This window comes from Pholcus phalangioides, unplaced genomic scaffold, assembly GCF_987345545.1.
Source record: "Pholcus phalangioides strain wild (caught in Gottingen) unplaced genomic scaffold, Ppha-v1.0 ptg000014l_1, whole genome shotgun sequence".
Classification (NCBI taxonomy): domain Eukaryota; kingdom Metazoa; phylum Arthropoda; class Arachnida; order Araneae; family Pholcidae; genus Pholcus; species Pholcus phalangioides.
Genome location: NW_028301607.1, coordinates 17086445 through 17101346, shown reverse-complemented (window position 1 = coordinate 17101346; position 14902 = coordinate 17086445). Strand labels below are relative to the sequence as shown.

At 37.9% G+C, this 14902-nt stretch overlaps 1 protein-coding gene across 3 annotated transcripts in view; it reads left to right on the top strand.

Moving 5' to 3' along the window:
* Positions 1-13609, top strand: part of LOC149078221 (protein arginine N-methyltransferase 8-like) — a 30328-nt gene extending 16719 nt beyond the window's left edge. For all 3 annotated transcript variants that reach the window (XM_089241817.1, XM_089241818.1, XM_089241819.1), the window contains exons 6-10: positions 480-567; positions 732-847; positions 6099-6249; positions 6785-6906; positions 13355-13609. In XM_089241817.1, coding sequence (XP_089097943.1) covers positions 480-567; positions 732-847; positions 6099-6249; positions 6785-6906; positions 13355-13438 — 561 coding nt within the window. In that variant the 3' untranslated portion in view covers positions 13439-13609. The remainder of the gene's footprint in view (positions 1-479; positions 568-731; positions 848-6098; positions 6250-6784; positions 6907-13354) is intronic.
* The last annotated feature ends 1293 nt before the right edge of the window (positions 13610-14902 follow it).

Sequence of the window (14902 nt, the reverse complement as noted above, 5' to 3'; positions counted from 1 at the left end):
ATGTCACTGATGTGCTATAACATGTCAAATACCAAAAATTTCAGAAAAGGATGCATAAAAATTTGGTTCACACGTGCCCCGGGGAACCCATTCTTTCCTAGCTCCTAGGGGGGGGGGAAAAATACCTCCTCAACCTTCCCCTCTCCACCAAGTATAAAAGTGTTTTTATTTTTACATTTAAAATATTGCCAAAGCAAATGTTTGCCACCTAATTTAACCAAAATATGTTAAAACACCTTAAGTCCTTGCCTTTTGAAACCAGGTTATTAACTCATCTGCATATAACAAAATGGACTTTAGTCAACTTTTCTTGATGAACCAATCAGTTTCCAGATAGCTGAAACTAAATATGGGCAGTCTCTGCACACATTTTATAAATTTATACTCAGTTCGTATGAAAATAAGAACAGCCATTTGAATTGTAATATATTATGGTCGTAGAGTATTTCCTGTTGAAAAAAGATATTTTTATATTCTAGAAACCTGGAGGTGTCATGTTTCCTGATAAAACTTGTTTATACATATGTGCCATAGAAGATAGGAAATACAAGGATGAAAAAATTTCGTGTAAGTAAGATAATGCAGTAGAACCTTGATTTATGTGACCATTTATCTGGAACTCTATTTTAACTGATGTCGGTTTCCTCAGTCAAAAAATTTTCTTAGGGGATGAAGAAACTTCCCAAATCGCCTAATAGCATAATTATGTATGTATTTTTCTTATGCTTCAGGGTGGCAAAATGTCTATGGGATGAATATGGATTGCATAAGGAATGTTGCCATTTCTGAACCTGTCGTTGATGTTGTTGATTTCAAACAGGTGGTTTCTTCCAGTTGGTTGCTAAAGGTAGTAATTTTATTCTATTTTGATGCTTTATCTATCTAATGTGTTTTTATTTTCACGAAAAAGGATTATTCCAGCTGCTCCTTAGTAGGGTTTAACTTTCCTAACTCTACTGTACTAAAAATAAAATAACTGGAAATATTTTTTTTCATTCCAGTAACACTAAATTTTCCTCAGTTTATCATGAAAAGCATTTTCTTTAAATTATGTATCATAAAAAATTGCATTGAAAATAAGTTCTGATATTAAAGCAAGTAAACTGAAGAGCCAAAAAACTGGTAGAGGCATGCATATGCAAATAAAGAGATATGGAACCAATCAGAGTACAGCGCTGCGGTCGGCAACGCCTATATAACACAACAAGTGTCTATCATAGTTGTTAGATCGGTTACTGCTGCTACAATGGCAGGTTATTGAGATTTAAGTGAGCTTGAATGTGGTGTTATAGTCGGCGCATGAGAGATGGGACATAGCATCTCCGAGGTAGCGATGAAATTTGGATTTTCATGTACGACCATTTCACAAGTGTACCGTGAATATCGAGAATCCGGTAAAAAATTAAATCTATGACATCGCTGCGGCCAGAAAAAGATCATGAAGAACGGGATTGGCGAGAATCATTAAATGTGACAAACGTGCAACCCTTCTGCAAATTGCTGCAGATTTCAATGCTGGGCCATCAACAAGTGTCAGCGTGCAAACCATTCAACGAAACATCATCGATATGGGGTTCCGGAGCCGAAGGCCCACTCGTGTACCCTTGATGACTGCACGACACAAAGCTTTATGCCTCGCCTGGGCCCGACAACACGACATTGGACTGTTGAGGACTGGAAACACGTTGCCTGGTCTGACGAGTCTCGGTTCCAATCGCTTCGAGCTGATGGACGGGTATGGAGACAACCTCATGAATCCATGGACCCTACATGTCAACAGGGGACTGTTCAAGCTGGTGGAGGCTCTGTGATGGTATGGGGCAAGTGCAGTTGGCGTGATATGGGACCCCTGATACGTCTAGATACGACTGTGACAGGTACGTAATCATCCTGTCTGATCACCTGCACCCATTCATGTCCATTGTGTATTCCAACGGGACTTAACAATTTCAGCAAGACAATGCGACACCCCACACATCCAGAATTGCTACAAAGTGGCTCCAGGAACACTCTTCTGACTTTAGACACTTCCGCTGGCCACCAAAATCCCCAGACATGAACATTATTGAACATATCTGGGATGCCTTGCAACGTGCTGTTCAGAAGAGATCTCCACCCGCTCTTACTCCTACGAATTTTCAGAATGCAGGATTCATGGTGTCAATTACCTCCAGCACTACTTCAGACATTACTCGAGTCCATGCCACGTCGTGTTGCGGCACTTCTGCGGGCTCGCAGTGGCCCTACACGATATTAGGCAGGTGAACCAGTTTTTTTGGCTCTTCAGTGTATATGAATTCAACGTTGGTGAAGTTTGTACTTATACCCTATACATGAAAATGGCAAATGAAGGTTATAAGTCCTAATACATTTCAACGTACACAAATGAGTGACCCCAGGTAAGGAAGGTCAGATCATCAGTTCTGACTCAGAACTGCTGGTGTGACACTTTTTCACAGGTTGCTCAGCAATTAGAATGATAGCTAGTTAGACATCAAGGTCAAGATGGAAAACTATTCTGACTTAAGAGATTTTGCTGATAGGATGTTTCACTGATTTTACTTCAAATAATTTGCTAATTAACTGCTCAAATTTCTGAAACAAGTATAATATTTACATGTTTAAAAGATTTGTTTTAACCCTAAATTAATATTCGTAGATACAGTGCAAGACATAATTATAAGACGCTACAAATATTCGCAAAAAAAAAAGAATATTTCCACAATAATGAAACTGAATTATATTGTTCATGTTGTGTACAGTTGTGAGTGAAATTACAAGGACGTCAGAGAAATAGTTTTAGATATTTTAATATTTTTGTGAATTGCAGTAATAAATTAGTGGGACAGAAATATAAGATATTTTCATTTCCACTATTTTATAGTAGGTAGCACTGCGTTACTTTATGCAAATTATTTTTTTTACATTACTGGATAACGAGCTAATAAAAATATTCCCTCTTTACAAGTACCTCATCAGTAGAAAAAATATCACTCGTACAGTGCTGCAAAAAAGTGAAATTCGTGAAATTTTGCTATTGCAGGGCATGGGTATTTCTAAAATGTATATAGCAAGTAAAATTGGATGTTCTTGCTGTGACATCACAAATTTTTTTAAACCGTATAATATGTGATTTTGTCAAAAAATGATCTGGGTGCACTCCATGCTTGTCTGCCCCATCAAAGCACAATTTGTGCTCTAGCGTTAAGGAGCAAAATGTCATCCAAAAACATAAAATCTGCCTTACAACTTCAGTGCTCACAGCGAACAATTTCTAGAATTTTAAGTTTTACAAGTAACATCAAATTCATAAAAATCAAGAAAAACCTCCATTAAACAGGATCATTTGTCTCTCACAAAACATACCATGCCTTGGACTCATCAGCTCTGTTATCCGATGACAAAAAAATCAATCTTGATAGTCCAGATGGTTTCCATTCATATTGCAGGGGTGGGAACTCTGCGCCAATTGCGCCAAAACTAATATCTTGCGCCATCCTGCTCCAATAGCGTATTTTCGCATTTTTCTGCGCCAAATAGCGAATTTTGCTACAGTATGCCCGGAATTTCGGAAAGGACGCCAAAAAATTTTTGTTCCTGCTAGCCACGAAACGTTACTTTACGAGAGAGAAGAGCGTGTTTTATTCCACTATACTTAAACTATCGGCCCCTGATCGGGCTTTCCATCGCGAAACCCCGATATTGTCCGTGATCGTGGAACTGAAGATGGTTTGCAATGCCTTTCAGCTTTAAAGTGCAAATTCGAGTGTTTCCGTTTTAAAAAAAAAAGTCGTCACTGGAAGCAGCAGAAATTACTGTAGTCGATTGTCATTGTGTTAAATCCCGATGTTTCGTGAAAAAAATTGTCATTCCGGGAGTAAAAAGCGCATGTCCGCCGAATTACGAATGTTAGTTTAGAAACTTTGCAGAATAACGAGTGTTAAATCGCCAATGTTGCCGAATAACGAGCGCTAAATCAACAATGTTGCTGAATAACGAGGGTTAAATCGCCAATGGTGCCGAATAACGAGCGTTAAATCGCCAATCTCGCCAAATAACGAGTGTCAGATCGCCAATCTCGCCAGATAATGAGTGCTGAATTGCCAAACATCGAGTTGATACTTCCGAAATTTTCTCCCATTTTGCAACAATTTCTTTCCAAGTATAAAAAAATTAAAAACTTATAAAATTTTTTTTAGCTCATTTGAAGTGCTGCTGTTCAAGGCAGCAAATAGTGTCCTCAGTAAGCAAAAATCATCTTAAATAGACGGGTGCAAAAAATTTTATGACAGCCGCTCTTTCAAACAAGGTGTCAAAAGCCTAAAACACCAAAAACAAAAATCAAGCTGCTGATGAGATGTTTCATAGCAAAAGACAGTGCAGTTTTATTTTGAAAAGGGTAAAAGGTTAATGAAAATATTTTTGTTAATTTCACTGCTCCAATTTATAAATATCTGCTCCGAATCCCACATTTTGCTGCTCCAAAATTGCTCCAAATCCAGAATTTGCTGCTCCAAAGCTGCTCCGAAATGGACTTAGTCACTTCCCACCCCTGATATTGGCATGTTTTGAGGTCTGTAACGCCATAATTAATGTGCTGTCAAATGGGTGGTGGTTCAGTGATGGTTTGGGGAGCATTTTCTGCCCAAGACTGTAGTTTTTCTACCCTCAAGGATGAGTTCAAAAAGCTACGTAGAACTTTTGCAGGAGCAACTTGGTATTGTAGCGACCTCTACTTGAACTTTTATCGATTGCGGAAAAATGATGACGTCCCGTCTCGCAATTTTCTGGTGCGAATGATTGTTACCTAGCAACGCAAGTTGCGATAAAAATCAAATGTTTTTCTTCGCAGTTGGCAAGCAACCATTGTTATGTGATGTCCTATGTTTTTATGTGTCCGTACCGAATTAAACATGTTTTTATTTAAAACCTTCTGATTGTTATTATCATTGATAATGGAGCTCAACAACCGGTCCTACAGATAGGCGCCTACACACCGGTGCCCTAGATTGGTGCACTACACTGGGGCCTATAGTATATATAAAGAAGTTCTTTGTGGCAAATACTGCATATTCCAACAAGATAATGCGTCAAATTCATGTGTCGGGTCACGCAAAGCAGTGGTTCAAGCATGAAAACATCAATGCTATTTCTTGACCGTACTCATTCCTTTGACCTTAACCCCATGGAAAACTTGTGGGGCATGCTTTGCAGATCAGTATACGCAGGTAGGAGGCAATTTTCTTCCATCGAACATCCATATAACAAGCTTGAAATGATGTCTCTTGTGACACACTTATTGATTTGGTTGAATCCATGCCAAATTGCATTGATCAGCAACAGAGGTGGTTGTACAAAATATTGATTAATTTATATGTAATTTGTTTGAATTTTATTTTACTTTTCCCTCAAAAATCAATTGGGGTCTTATAATTTTGTCCATACTACATTTTCTGTTTTTCCATAAAATTAAAATATTTTTTTAAATTTCCAATATTTGGTATAAAGTTATTTTTTTGCCGTCATAAAACAGCTTTAAATTTTTGATATTTTTTACTTTGCTCCTTGTGATTTCACAAATTTAAGAGTGTCTTATAATTATGTCTCGCATTGTATACCTGTGTTTGTGTGCACAAGAGAAAAATCCTCCTCTGCCTCTGTATTAAGTGATTCAGCAGCCTACTAAACTCACCTATTCACGTTGGGAGCAGTTTAAAAGTTCAGGTGGACAGCATTTAAAAAAATCTTCCCCATATTTTAATTTATTTTTTTTCGCAACAAAAGTTTCATGTTAATGTGGTAGTTGGGAATGCCCTCATGGATGATGACAAGGTAAACCTGAATAATTATTAAACATGCAGAAGTTATTTCTCACTTGAGTCTGAAACAGGAAAGTGTGGAAAGAAAATAATTCAGAGGTAAAAAGAAAAAAAAATTATACATTGATAATGAAAGCGGTGCAGTGTGATTCAGCTGTTTTAAATATTTTCCAGTACAATGGACCCATCCCCTAAAAATGACTGTCCATAATTTTAAGTCAGGTGCTACAACTTTTTTATGCTGACGTGATTCCATAGCTTTTTAACATTTTCTTTCAGGAAGTTGATTTGTATACAGTTAAACCAGAAGAGCTGTCTTTCTGTACGCCATTTGTATTGTCCTTCCAACGTGATGACTATGTCCAAGCATTTGTTACATTTTTCACCGTAGACTTCACAAAGTGTCATAAGAGAGTTGGCTTCTCTACAGGTAATTGTCGGAGTAAAAACTTTCACAATTTTGAATGTTTTATATGTAACTGACTGCTGTTCTTTTTTTATTACAAAACACTTTATATCAGTAGTGACTGGGTTTTTCCTAATACATTCCAATATAGAGACCTCAAAATATATTGATAGAGCAGCATCTAATGCTGAAGTATCAGTGGAACTAGATACGAAAACCTAAATTTTTTACCAGTTTTAAAAATTTCATTTTTCACTCTTTATACTTCGTGCCACCATTGATTAATGTGGTTGATGCAGTGTTTTTTTTTGGTTTTTTTTTTGTTAAAGTTGCATGAATAAAATTAAATATTTTGTTCAATTTTAATAAATAAGCAGATTATAATTATTTTTTGTATTGCATTCACTGCACCTGTATTTTGAAATTTCATGAAATAATATTTGTACTTTGGTTTTCTTTTGTTTTTGCACTTTCATTGTACTTGTTATGTAATTGTGTATTGAATGTGGTTCAGGTTTTCATGAAATTTGTTTTTGACGTGTGATTGGTTTTTTTGCAGCACCTGGTGCTCCATACACCCATTGGAAACAAACAATATTCTACTTCAACAGCTATTTGACAGTCAAGAGAGGAGAGGAAGTCCATGGAGTGTTCAGTATGCGTCCTAATCCTAAAAATAATGTAAGTTGTTTGCTTATCTTTAAATACTAAGAAACTTCAAAAAACCATATTACTTAATTACAGTGAAACTCCATTATCACAATTGCTAAAAAAAATGTATTACAAAACTTCTCATTACAAAGTGAATTTTTTGCTGTCAGACCATAAACATTTGTGCTTTATCTGCACTTTAAGCATCCTTCAGATCATTTTGTTTTTGTTCTAATATTAATGAATGGATGGGATGTGTGTGAAGAAGGGCGTCTTATTTTAAAAATAGCTTAATTACATCATGCAAGCAATTAAAACTGTTTTCATCTTAATCTTTTCACTTTATGTATTAGCAAAATTTGTATTTGAGGATTATTTATGCAGGAAATTATATATATACTAGAGGGGGCGCTGCCCCCCACCTCTCTTCACAACATATCTTGTTTATTTCGTCCCACTTCATCAGCGTGCTATGGAAAGAGACGTGTGAAAGCACCAGCTTACTGAAGAAGTGAATTTTAATAAAAATAATGATAAAGAACAAATGAGATTCATCAAGCACCCCAGAAACTGGAGCCCCAGATTCAATTCGCTGAATTTTAGTGGGGCCCACACTGGATATATCTCGGGCTACCGATGTGTTACAAATTTTAGAATGTTAAACAACAAAAATCAATGAGATACATCCAGGGGCCCCGAATTAGAACCTATTAACATTCCCATGGAGCACTGACCTGGAAGCTTGTCGGACACACCCCTGTAAGGGCCACAAAATTTTTTCATTTTTTTTCAATTTTGCAACGAATAAAATCCAGGGTCATCCCCCACTGCGAGTGCCATGAAAATTTTTCATTTGTATTCGTTTTACCAATGAATAGAAGCAAGGGCCCCCAATCAGTTGCCCGTTGTATTCGCATACTTTTAGTGGGGCCCCAGACTGTCTTTATCTCGGGCATCCGCTGTTGCAAATTCTGCAACAGAAAAGAATGAGATTCATCCAGGGCCCCCAAAATGAAACCTGTACACATGGGGCCCCGACTTGGAAGTTTGTCGGTTATCCCCCGGTGAGAATGCCATGAAAAATTTTCATTTGTGTTTGTTTTACCAACGAATAAAATCCAGGACCACCCACGCAACTACCCGTGACCGCATTCGCAAATTTTTTGGAGCCCCCAGACTGGATATATCTTGTGCTTCCGCTATCGCAAATTTTTCAACGTTAAAGCAGCAAGAAAACAATGAGATCCATCAAGGGTGTGTGTCACCATCTGGGGCTATTTTCATTAAGAGCAGTTAGCTGAGCTGAACGCTTGCCTTCAACCATGAAGGTTGAATCTGGCTGAAGGACATGGAAAATAAGTTCTTTGCCTACCAATCTTAACCGACTGACGGTCCTGCACGTATATTTACGTGTGAAGTTGATGCCTTCCAAACGGTCTAGGCCGTATTTTTACGTGTGAACTTTTTGACTTCCAAATGGTCCTGGCCGTAAATATACTGCCTTGCTTTCCCCCCATAAAGAATCACTAAGCTGGCTTAGCATACGCCCCTCTCTTTTCTCCACAAAATGACCATTGTACTCGCAACAGCGCTGGGCGTTGAAAACGACAAAATGGCTTCTGCCTCTTCGGCGGGAGGGGACAGTTTTCAATTAACTTAGCAGATAGACGTTTGACAAGCAGCTCTCGAATAGTCAGTTCAAAGAAGCCTTAATCCTTTTGTAAACGAAGAGGAATTTTCAGAAAGTATAAGAAAGGCTGCTCTTCAGCAAGAAATGCCCCACCTAAAAGGCACGTCTTTATCTTATTATAGAAATTCTTATCGCTTGATTGTAGGATATGTACTGGCATTCACTTTTATTTTGGCATGAAAAAATTACATCGTATTAAAACTCATTGACTGCGAAACACTGAATGCAAGATAGAGATAAACAGAATTCCCCCCCCCCCCCCGAATTGTGACATCCTGGCTTTCCAGTGATTTTAATTTTTTACAGTATAGGCGAAATTTTTTAATTTTATTTTTCATTTGTTTATCTTTACCTCTTTATCACTACTCAAGTACGATACGGCAGAACCTCAATTATCCGATGTGATTGGAAAGCCCTACATCAGAAAACCAAATACAGTATCATGTTTATTTACGCAGAGCATAATTGATACCAGTGTTTCTTAACTCCTTTACCCTACCCCCTGTAACCCTCTTTGGACCATGTTTTCTTCTCACTTCTTGTTTCTTGGCCTTTGCCTGGGCCCCTAACCTCACTCAGCAGACTAAACCGTTTCAAAGTATACAAACTATTTTCTTTTTGAAAAAATTTATAGTGAAAGCGAAAATTTTATAAACAAAGACTGTCATAGTGTCTGTCAAGATTGTCATGCCTCTAGAGTCCAGCGAGCTTCCCTCTTGTGAAGGTTATATGCTGGGCAGTGATGCCAAGATCACGCCAACCCACCCCCTCCCGCGTCCAAAGTGATTTACGGGAAGGGGGGGGGTTCAATATTTCGATGGAAGTAACAGCTTACATATTTACATACTTTCGAAAATTATTGTGTGCCAGAATTTTATCATGTAGGCCCCATGAAGACATTATACCCCCCGGACTATGCCTGGATCAGCCCATACTTGTGAACCAGAGTTGGGCGAACATACACAGAGAAAGCATATGGGAACGTATGCGCATCACATTTGTGGTAAGGCGTACATAACATGTATAGAATTCTATTAGCTTTGCGCAAACTATGCCATGCTAATGTTCAGTGAAATCGAGAATGCGGCTCATTTGCAATACCTAAATCCACGCATGTATTCAATCTCTGCAACATTTCATTGCTCAGTTGATAATTTTCAGATAGTACCAGTGCTTATGCAAATATATACATTTTTATATCATTGTTCATCACTTCGTTGAGCAATGTTCTAAAAAATAAATAAGGCAAGGGCACTCGCGTGTGGCTTTTTTTTTTTTTTAAATTTTATCGGTTATAGTAAGAATTAAAAAAAAAACTGTTGGAAGTGGAAATAAATATAAGCATGTTATCACATTGTTGACCGGTCATGAGTAAATTCGAACTTTCAAGCAGGATAAACCTGTAACCCCAGCGATTCTCAACCGGTGCTCCACTTCCCAGGGGCTCCGCGGTGACTCTAGGAAAATAAAACAAATCAGTAACTTTGATAGATAAATAAAAAATAAGAGGCCTACAAGGTTCTACCATAAAAATTATATGCAAAAAGTGTTCCTCGAGTGAAACAGGGCTTCGCCATAGAAATTATAAACTGAAAAGGGCTCCGCGAGTAAAAAAAGGATGAGAACCGCTGCTGTAACCGTTCATTAAGTTGAAAAACCACAGAAAACAAACTTCGGTAGACCACCACTCTGCCGCCAGTGAGGTACAAACCTGGATGCTCGTGATGAGATCCCAGAATGATGTCCACGCGACGACACAGTAGCTCTAGAATATACTAAGTGGCCACGGGTGAAAATCCAGTAAAAAAGTATTGTGCTGTAAAAGCTGAGCCACGGCTTATGATTAAGCATTACGTACGAAAAAAAAAAAAAATGTGCAGCTCATCCATCAATTCCTCACACTTATGTGACAGGACATGAATGAGCTTGTACGTGCTCACCAAGCACAATGCCTCAACATTGAACGAAAAAAAAGTACATTTAAATTTAAAAATAAAATACAATTTTTTTATTGTATCTTCTGTGGTCATTTACTCACACTTCTTATAAAAAGTGTGCTCATTGTACAAACGAAACATCCAAATGGTTGACTGACTTTTTTTTTTCCATCTAAGATAGTGATCTGGTGGCCCAGCCATTAGATACGTCGGAAGAGTTACGAAACCGTGGGTGCTTGACTTGAGCTTTACATGGAAACTATTGATCCCTGAATGAATTTTGGAGGTGCTCAGATCAGTGGTACAGAATACTGTAGGTACTCGAGCACTCACTGCATCCTCTGGCTCCACCCCCACTGCCAGTCATCCCCCTAAATGCCAGAATTTTACTTATATATTGTGGAATCTTGACTAAGTACTGCACTGTCAGTTCCCTTCCCCCAACCCACAAGAAATTTCTGGCAACGGCTCTTCCAATAGCACCATTGTCCACATAATAGAAAGGTCTTACAGGTCTTGAGGTCAAACAACCTAACATAACATTTATTTGCACAATAATGTTTTTAGGAAGAAATTTAACGATCAAACGGGCCACAGCAATTGAATTCAATTAGTGAGAAAAACTAATTTCTTAGCAAAACAATTATCGTACTCCCCCACAGTAGCTGGCATGCCGGGAAACAGTGGGGCATACCAGCATGCTGAAAATATCCGTATTTTCCGGAATGCCGATAAATTTGATTCACGGATTCTGGAAAATTCTTGAATATCTTTATTTTTTATTAATTTCTTATCAGGAAAATAAATTATACATATCCGCGGAGCCAACAATGATGGCTCTTACTGGATGTTAGTGAAAATAAACAGTTGAATATTTAATATTAGAATGAATAACTGAATGGGAGGAAGAAGGAAATGAAATATTTCAGAGAGAATCTGAAATATTGTTCAATGTCGGTACTGTAATTGAAAGAAGGTAAAATTTGATTAGTCTTCTATACATGCGTATGAACAGGGCCGCAACTAGATGCTTGGTCATCCGGGGCAAGCGCGCATTTTTACGCCCTCTTGTAATGGTAAGGGAGAGGTTTCAGAATGAAATTTGCACCCCCTCGGGTTCAGCGCCCGGGGTACGAGACCCGTCTGCTCCCCCTAATTGCGGCCCTGTATATGAATGAAGGCTGACAGTTGAATTCATATCAGATGGCATGGAGTAATAAAATTCAGGAACTATGTAAGTAAAATACTTTCTTTTCAAAGTTTTATGAACACAAGATAATGCATAGATTCAATTTATTCCTGAGGAAGAACGAGACAAATTAATATTTAAAGAAAACGAGGAAGAGCGATTTAGAAAAAAAAATATATATATATAAACTTTATTCGGAAAGTCCACTGATTCAGCTGAATGCATGCTGTGATCCTATTATAACCTCACTTTTTCCGGCATGCCGAAAGTGGCCAAGACCACAACATACAAAAAGCTGGTGCCCCTCGTGTTTTACGGCATACCGGCCAATGCGTGGGAATACGGTAAGTTTGTTGAAATTTTTGAGTAAAATAATTTGGTAGTTGTTCAAATCAGCGCTCGTGTGTAATCACTTCCATTTTGCCCAGATCTTTACTTGAAAAGTAAAAAATACGTTGGCAGAGGAATGGGAAAAAAAGACGAGCCCACAAAAAGCCAAGTATTGTACTTAGTTTGAATTCTTTTACGAGAGAACACACCTTTTCTTTTCCTCTCCTACAAAGAAGCATTCAACAGTGGGCGGAACAAAAATTTCAAACCACACAACACTAAATCCGATATCCCGCTGTTTGTACGGGGGGAAGGAAAAATGGTTGGATTTTTTTCGAAGCAGTTTTGTGACAATTACCTGAACCTTTTTCAAGTAGATTTTCTCAACACCCTCAAACCGTCAGTCGGTTAAGGCAACTACTGATAGCTCACGCCTTAATTTCCCACCGAACTCCACTGGTTTGAAATTGCTATATAGCAATATACGACTGGAGTTGGTGTGTGGTAAAGTAGTGAGCAGAGCTAGGAGGTTGCCCACTGTACAGTCCCGTTCAGCATAAATATATCCTACAAGGGAAGAAAATGTCTGTCCTTTTGTAGCTTAAATGGTGGAGTGCTTGTCCAGACTGTGAGAGGTTGGTGGTTTGATTCCTCACAGAGGAATGTGAATTTTCTTTCTGAAACATATCTTTGCTTGGTATTCAGTCATTTGTATTTTGCATAATACAAATACAACGCCACAACAGGCAAATTGCCCAACGACGTGGCTGACTTAAGAACATCATGGATCCCCGAGCCCCTATCTACTACTGCTACACCACACATGCACCGCCCGCCCGCGGAGCCCCCCCCAACCAATCGGTACATGCGGAAGTGTACGTGTAGTGCAACCTGACGTAAAGTTTGCTTCTGTGTAATGCTTGTTATGTGTAGTGCTGTCATCTGCCCCCAGTTTTACTAACTATGAGTGAAGTGTTATGGTTGAATGATTTACCGTTGTAGGACTGTTGCTCTCTGTGGCGAGACTTTTTAACGGGGAGATCGGCTCGCATTTGCGCCTTGAAGTTGGGAACCACAGAAAACCAACTTCAGCCGACCACCACTGTGGGGTTCGAACCCAGATCCTCGCATCACGAGTCCGGCACTATAACCACTCGACCACCACAGCGGCAATGTTTTTTTGTTTTTGTTTTTAGCTTATCATATATATAATTGTCAACTTGAAATGAATGTGTGAAAACATTGTGAAGAAAAATTTAATTACATTTGTGATAATTCATTCATTCAGGTGGTTTTTATTTATTCTCTTTTCCCCCCTCCCCTATTTTTCAGAGAGATCTTGATTTTTCCATAGACATTGAATTTAGTGGTGAATTATCGGATCTGAATGCCTGTTTCGACTACCGAATGCGGTAAAGGGTCTTCTTTTCTTGTTTTTATGAAAAGAGTCGCAGGTCTTTCCAGAGAGAGAAATTAGTCGTCATAGTCTCAATTGTACATGGCATTCATCTTCACGAAAGAAAGTGTTTGTTCCTTTTTTTACATGCATCTTTTCTGTGATCAAATAAAGAGGTAGTTTTTTTTTAATTTGAAAAGAGATGTTTTTTTTTTCTTTTTACTGATCTTTTTTTGTCAAAACATATTAGTGGGATTAGTTGAAGTTGATGGCTGGTATAGATTTGGGGTCACATAAAAGGCTCGACTATTTATTGTTTTCTTCTATGTTAATAATGCTGACAATGGATACAATTTGCTGTGATGAATTTCTGCTTCAGATTTTTTCAAGTAAATTTATGTGCTATAGTGAAATGATGAACCACATTAAAGGTCTATTTACATAAGTGATGGGCCTGTTCAGGATGATCTGTCCCATCACTCACAAACATGTTTTAATTGGATTCTTAACTGTGCATCTGACGAGTGGAAATGGCTATTAGAGGATAGACAAATATATATATATATATTTTTTAATCTGAGATGAGATATCTCCAAATGAAAACAAGATTTCACTGATCTTATGTGTGTGGACCTTCAATTCGTTCAAACTGATCACAACTATGGTCTATCACCACAGGTATTTTTTCTGAATGAATTGTGTATGTGTCCCTAACAGTCTTGCACACCTAGTGTTAGGCATGAATTTTTTAGTGCTGCCATCTGTTTTACAAACTGAACGAAGTATAATGATTCAATGACCTACTGTTGTAGATCTATTGTGCTCTGTGGCCAGACAACAGGAGATTTTTTGAGGAAGCTTACTTAAATTTTTACTCATTACTGAAAATGTATTAAGATTAATACAGGTCTCTCACTCTACTTTTTGGTAAAATGCCCTACTTTTGTTTTTCTCAGTTTTGTCCTACTTTTCCTTACTAAATCCTCTCAACAAAATTCATGTAATTGGTTCTAATTCAGCAGGGAATCATCTATATACTGCCAAATATTGCAAATGTAGTAGATTATAATTAATGATTCTGCCAAGGCGTAAATTGTATTGTTTTTATGTTTATTTGGGGGGCAAGATGTATGGGAACCCCATTTGGTGGTTTAGTAATTTTTCATTTGCATAGTTTGAGGGTTCTACAAGTAGAGTAGTCGTTAAAAACTTCTGCCTGGTTGAAAAAAAATAATTTTGTATTTACTGTGCTTCATGGTCTTGGACAGTAACTAACATTCATCATTTAAAATTAGGTGCACATTTTGTGTATAGGTGAAACAACAGTTTGCATAACGAAGCAGTTGGGTACATAGACCTATTCCAGGTTTAGCGACTGATGGTACCTAATAGCATTCAAGTTTCTTCTGTATTTCTAGGGCATGAAAAGGCATAAAAAATATTTACAATGCTTAGCAAAGAGCTAGAAATGAAAGTGCTTCATT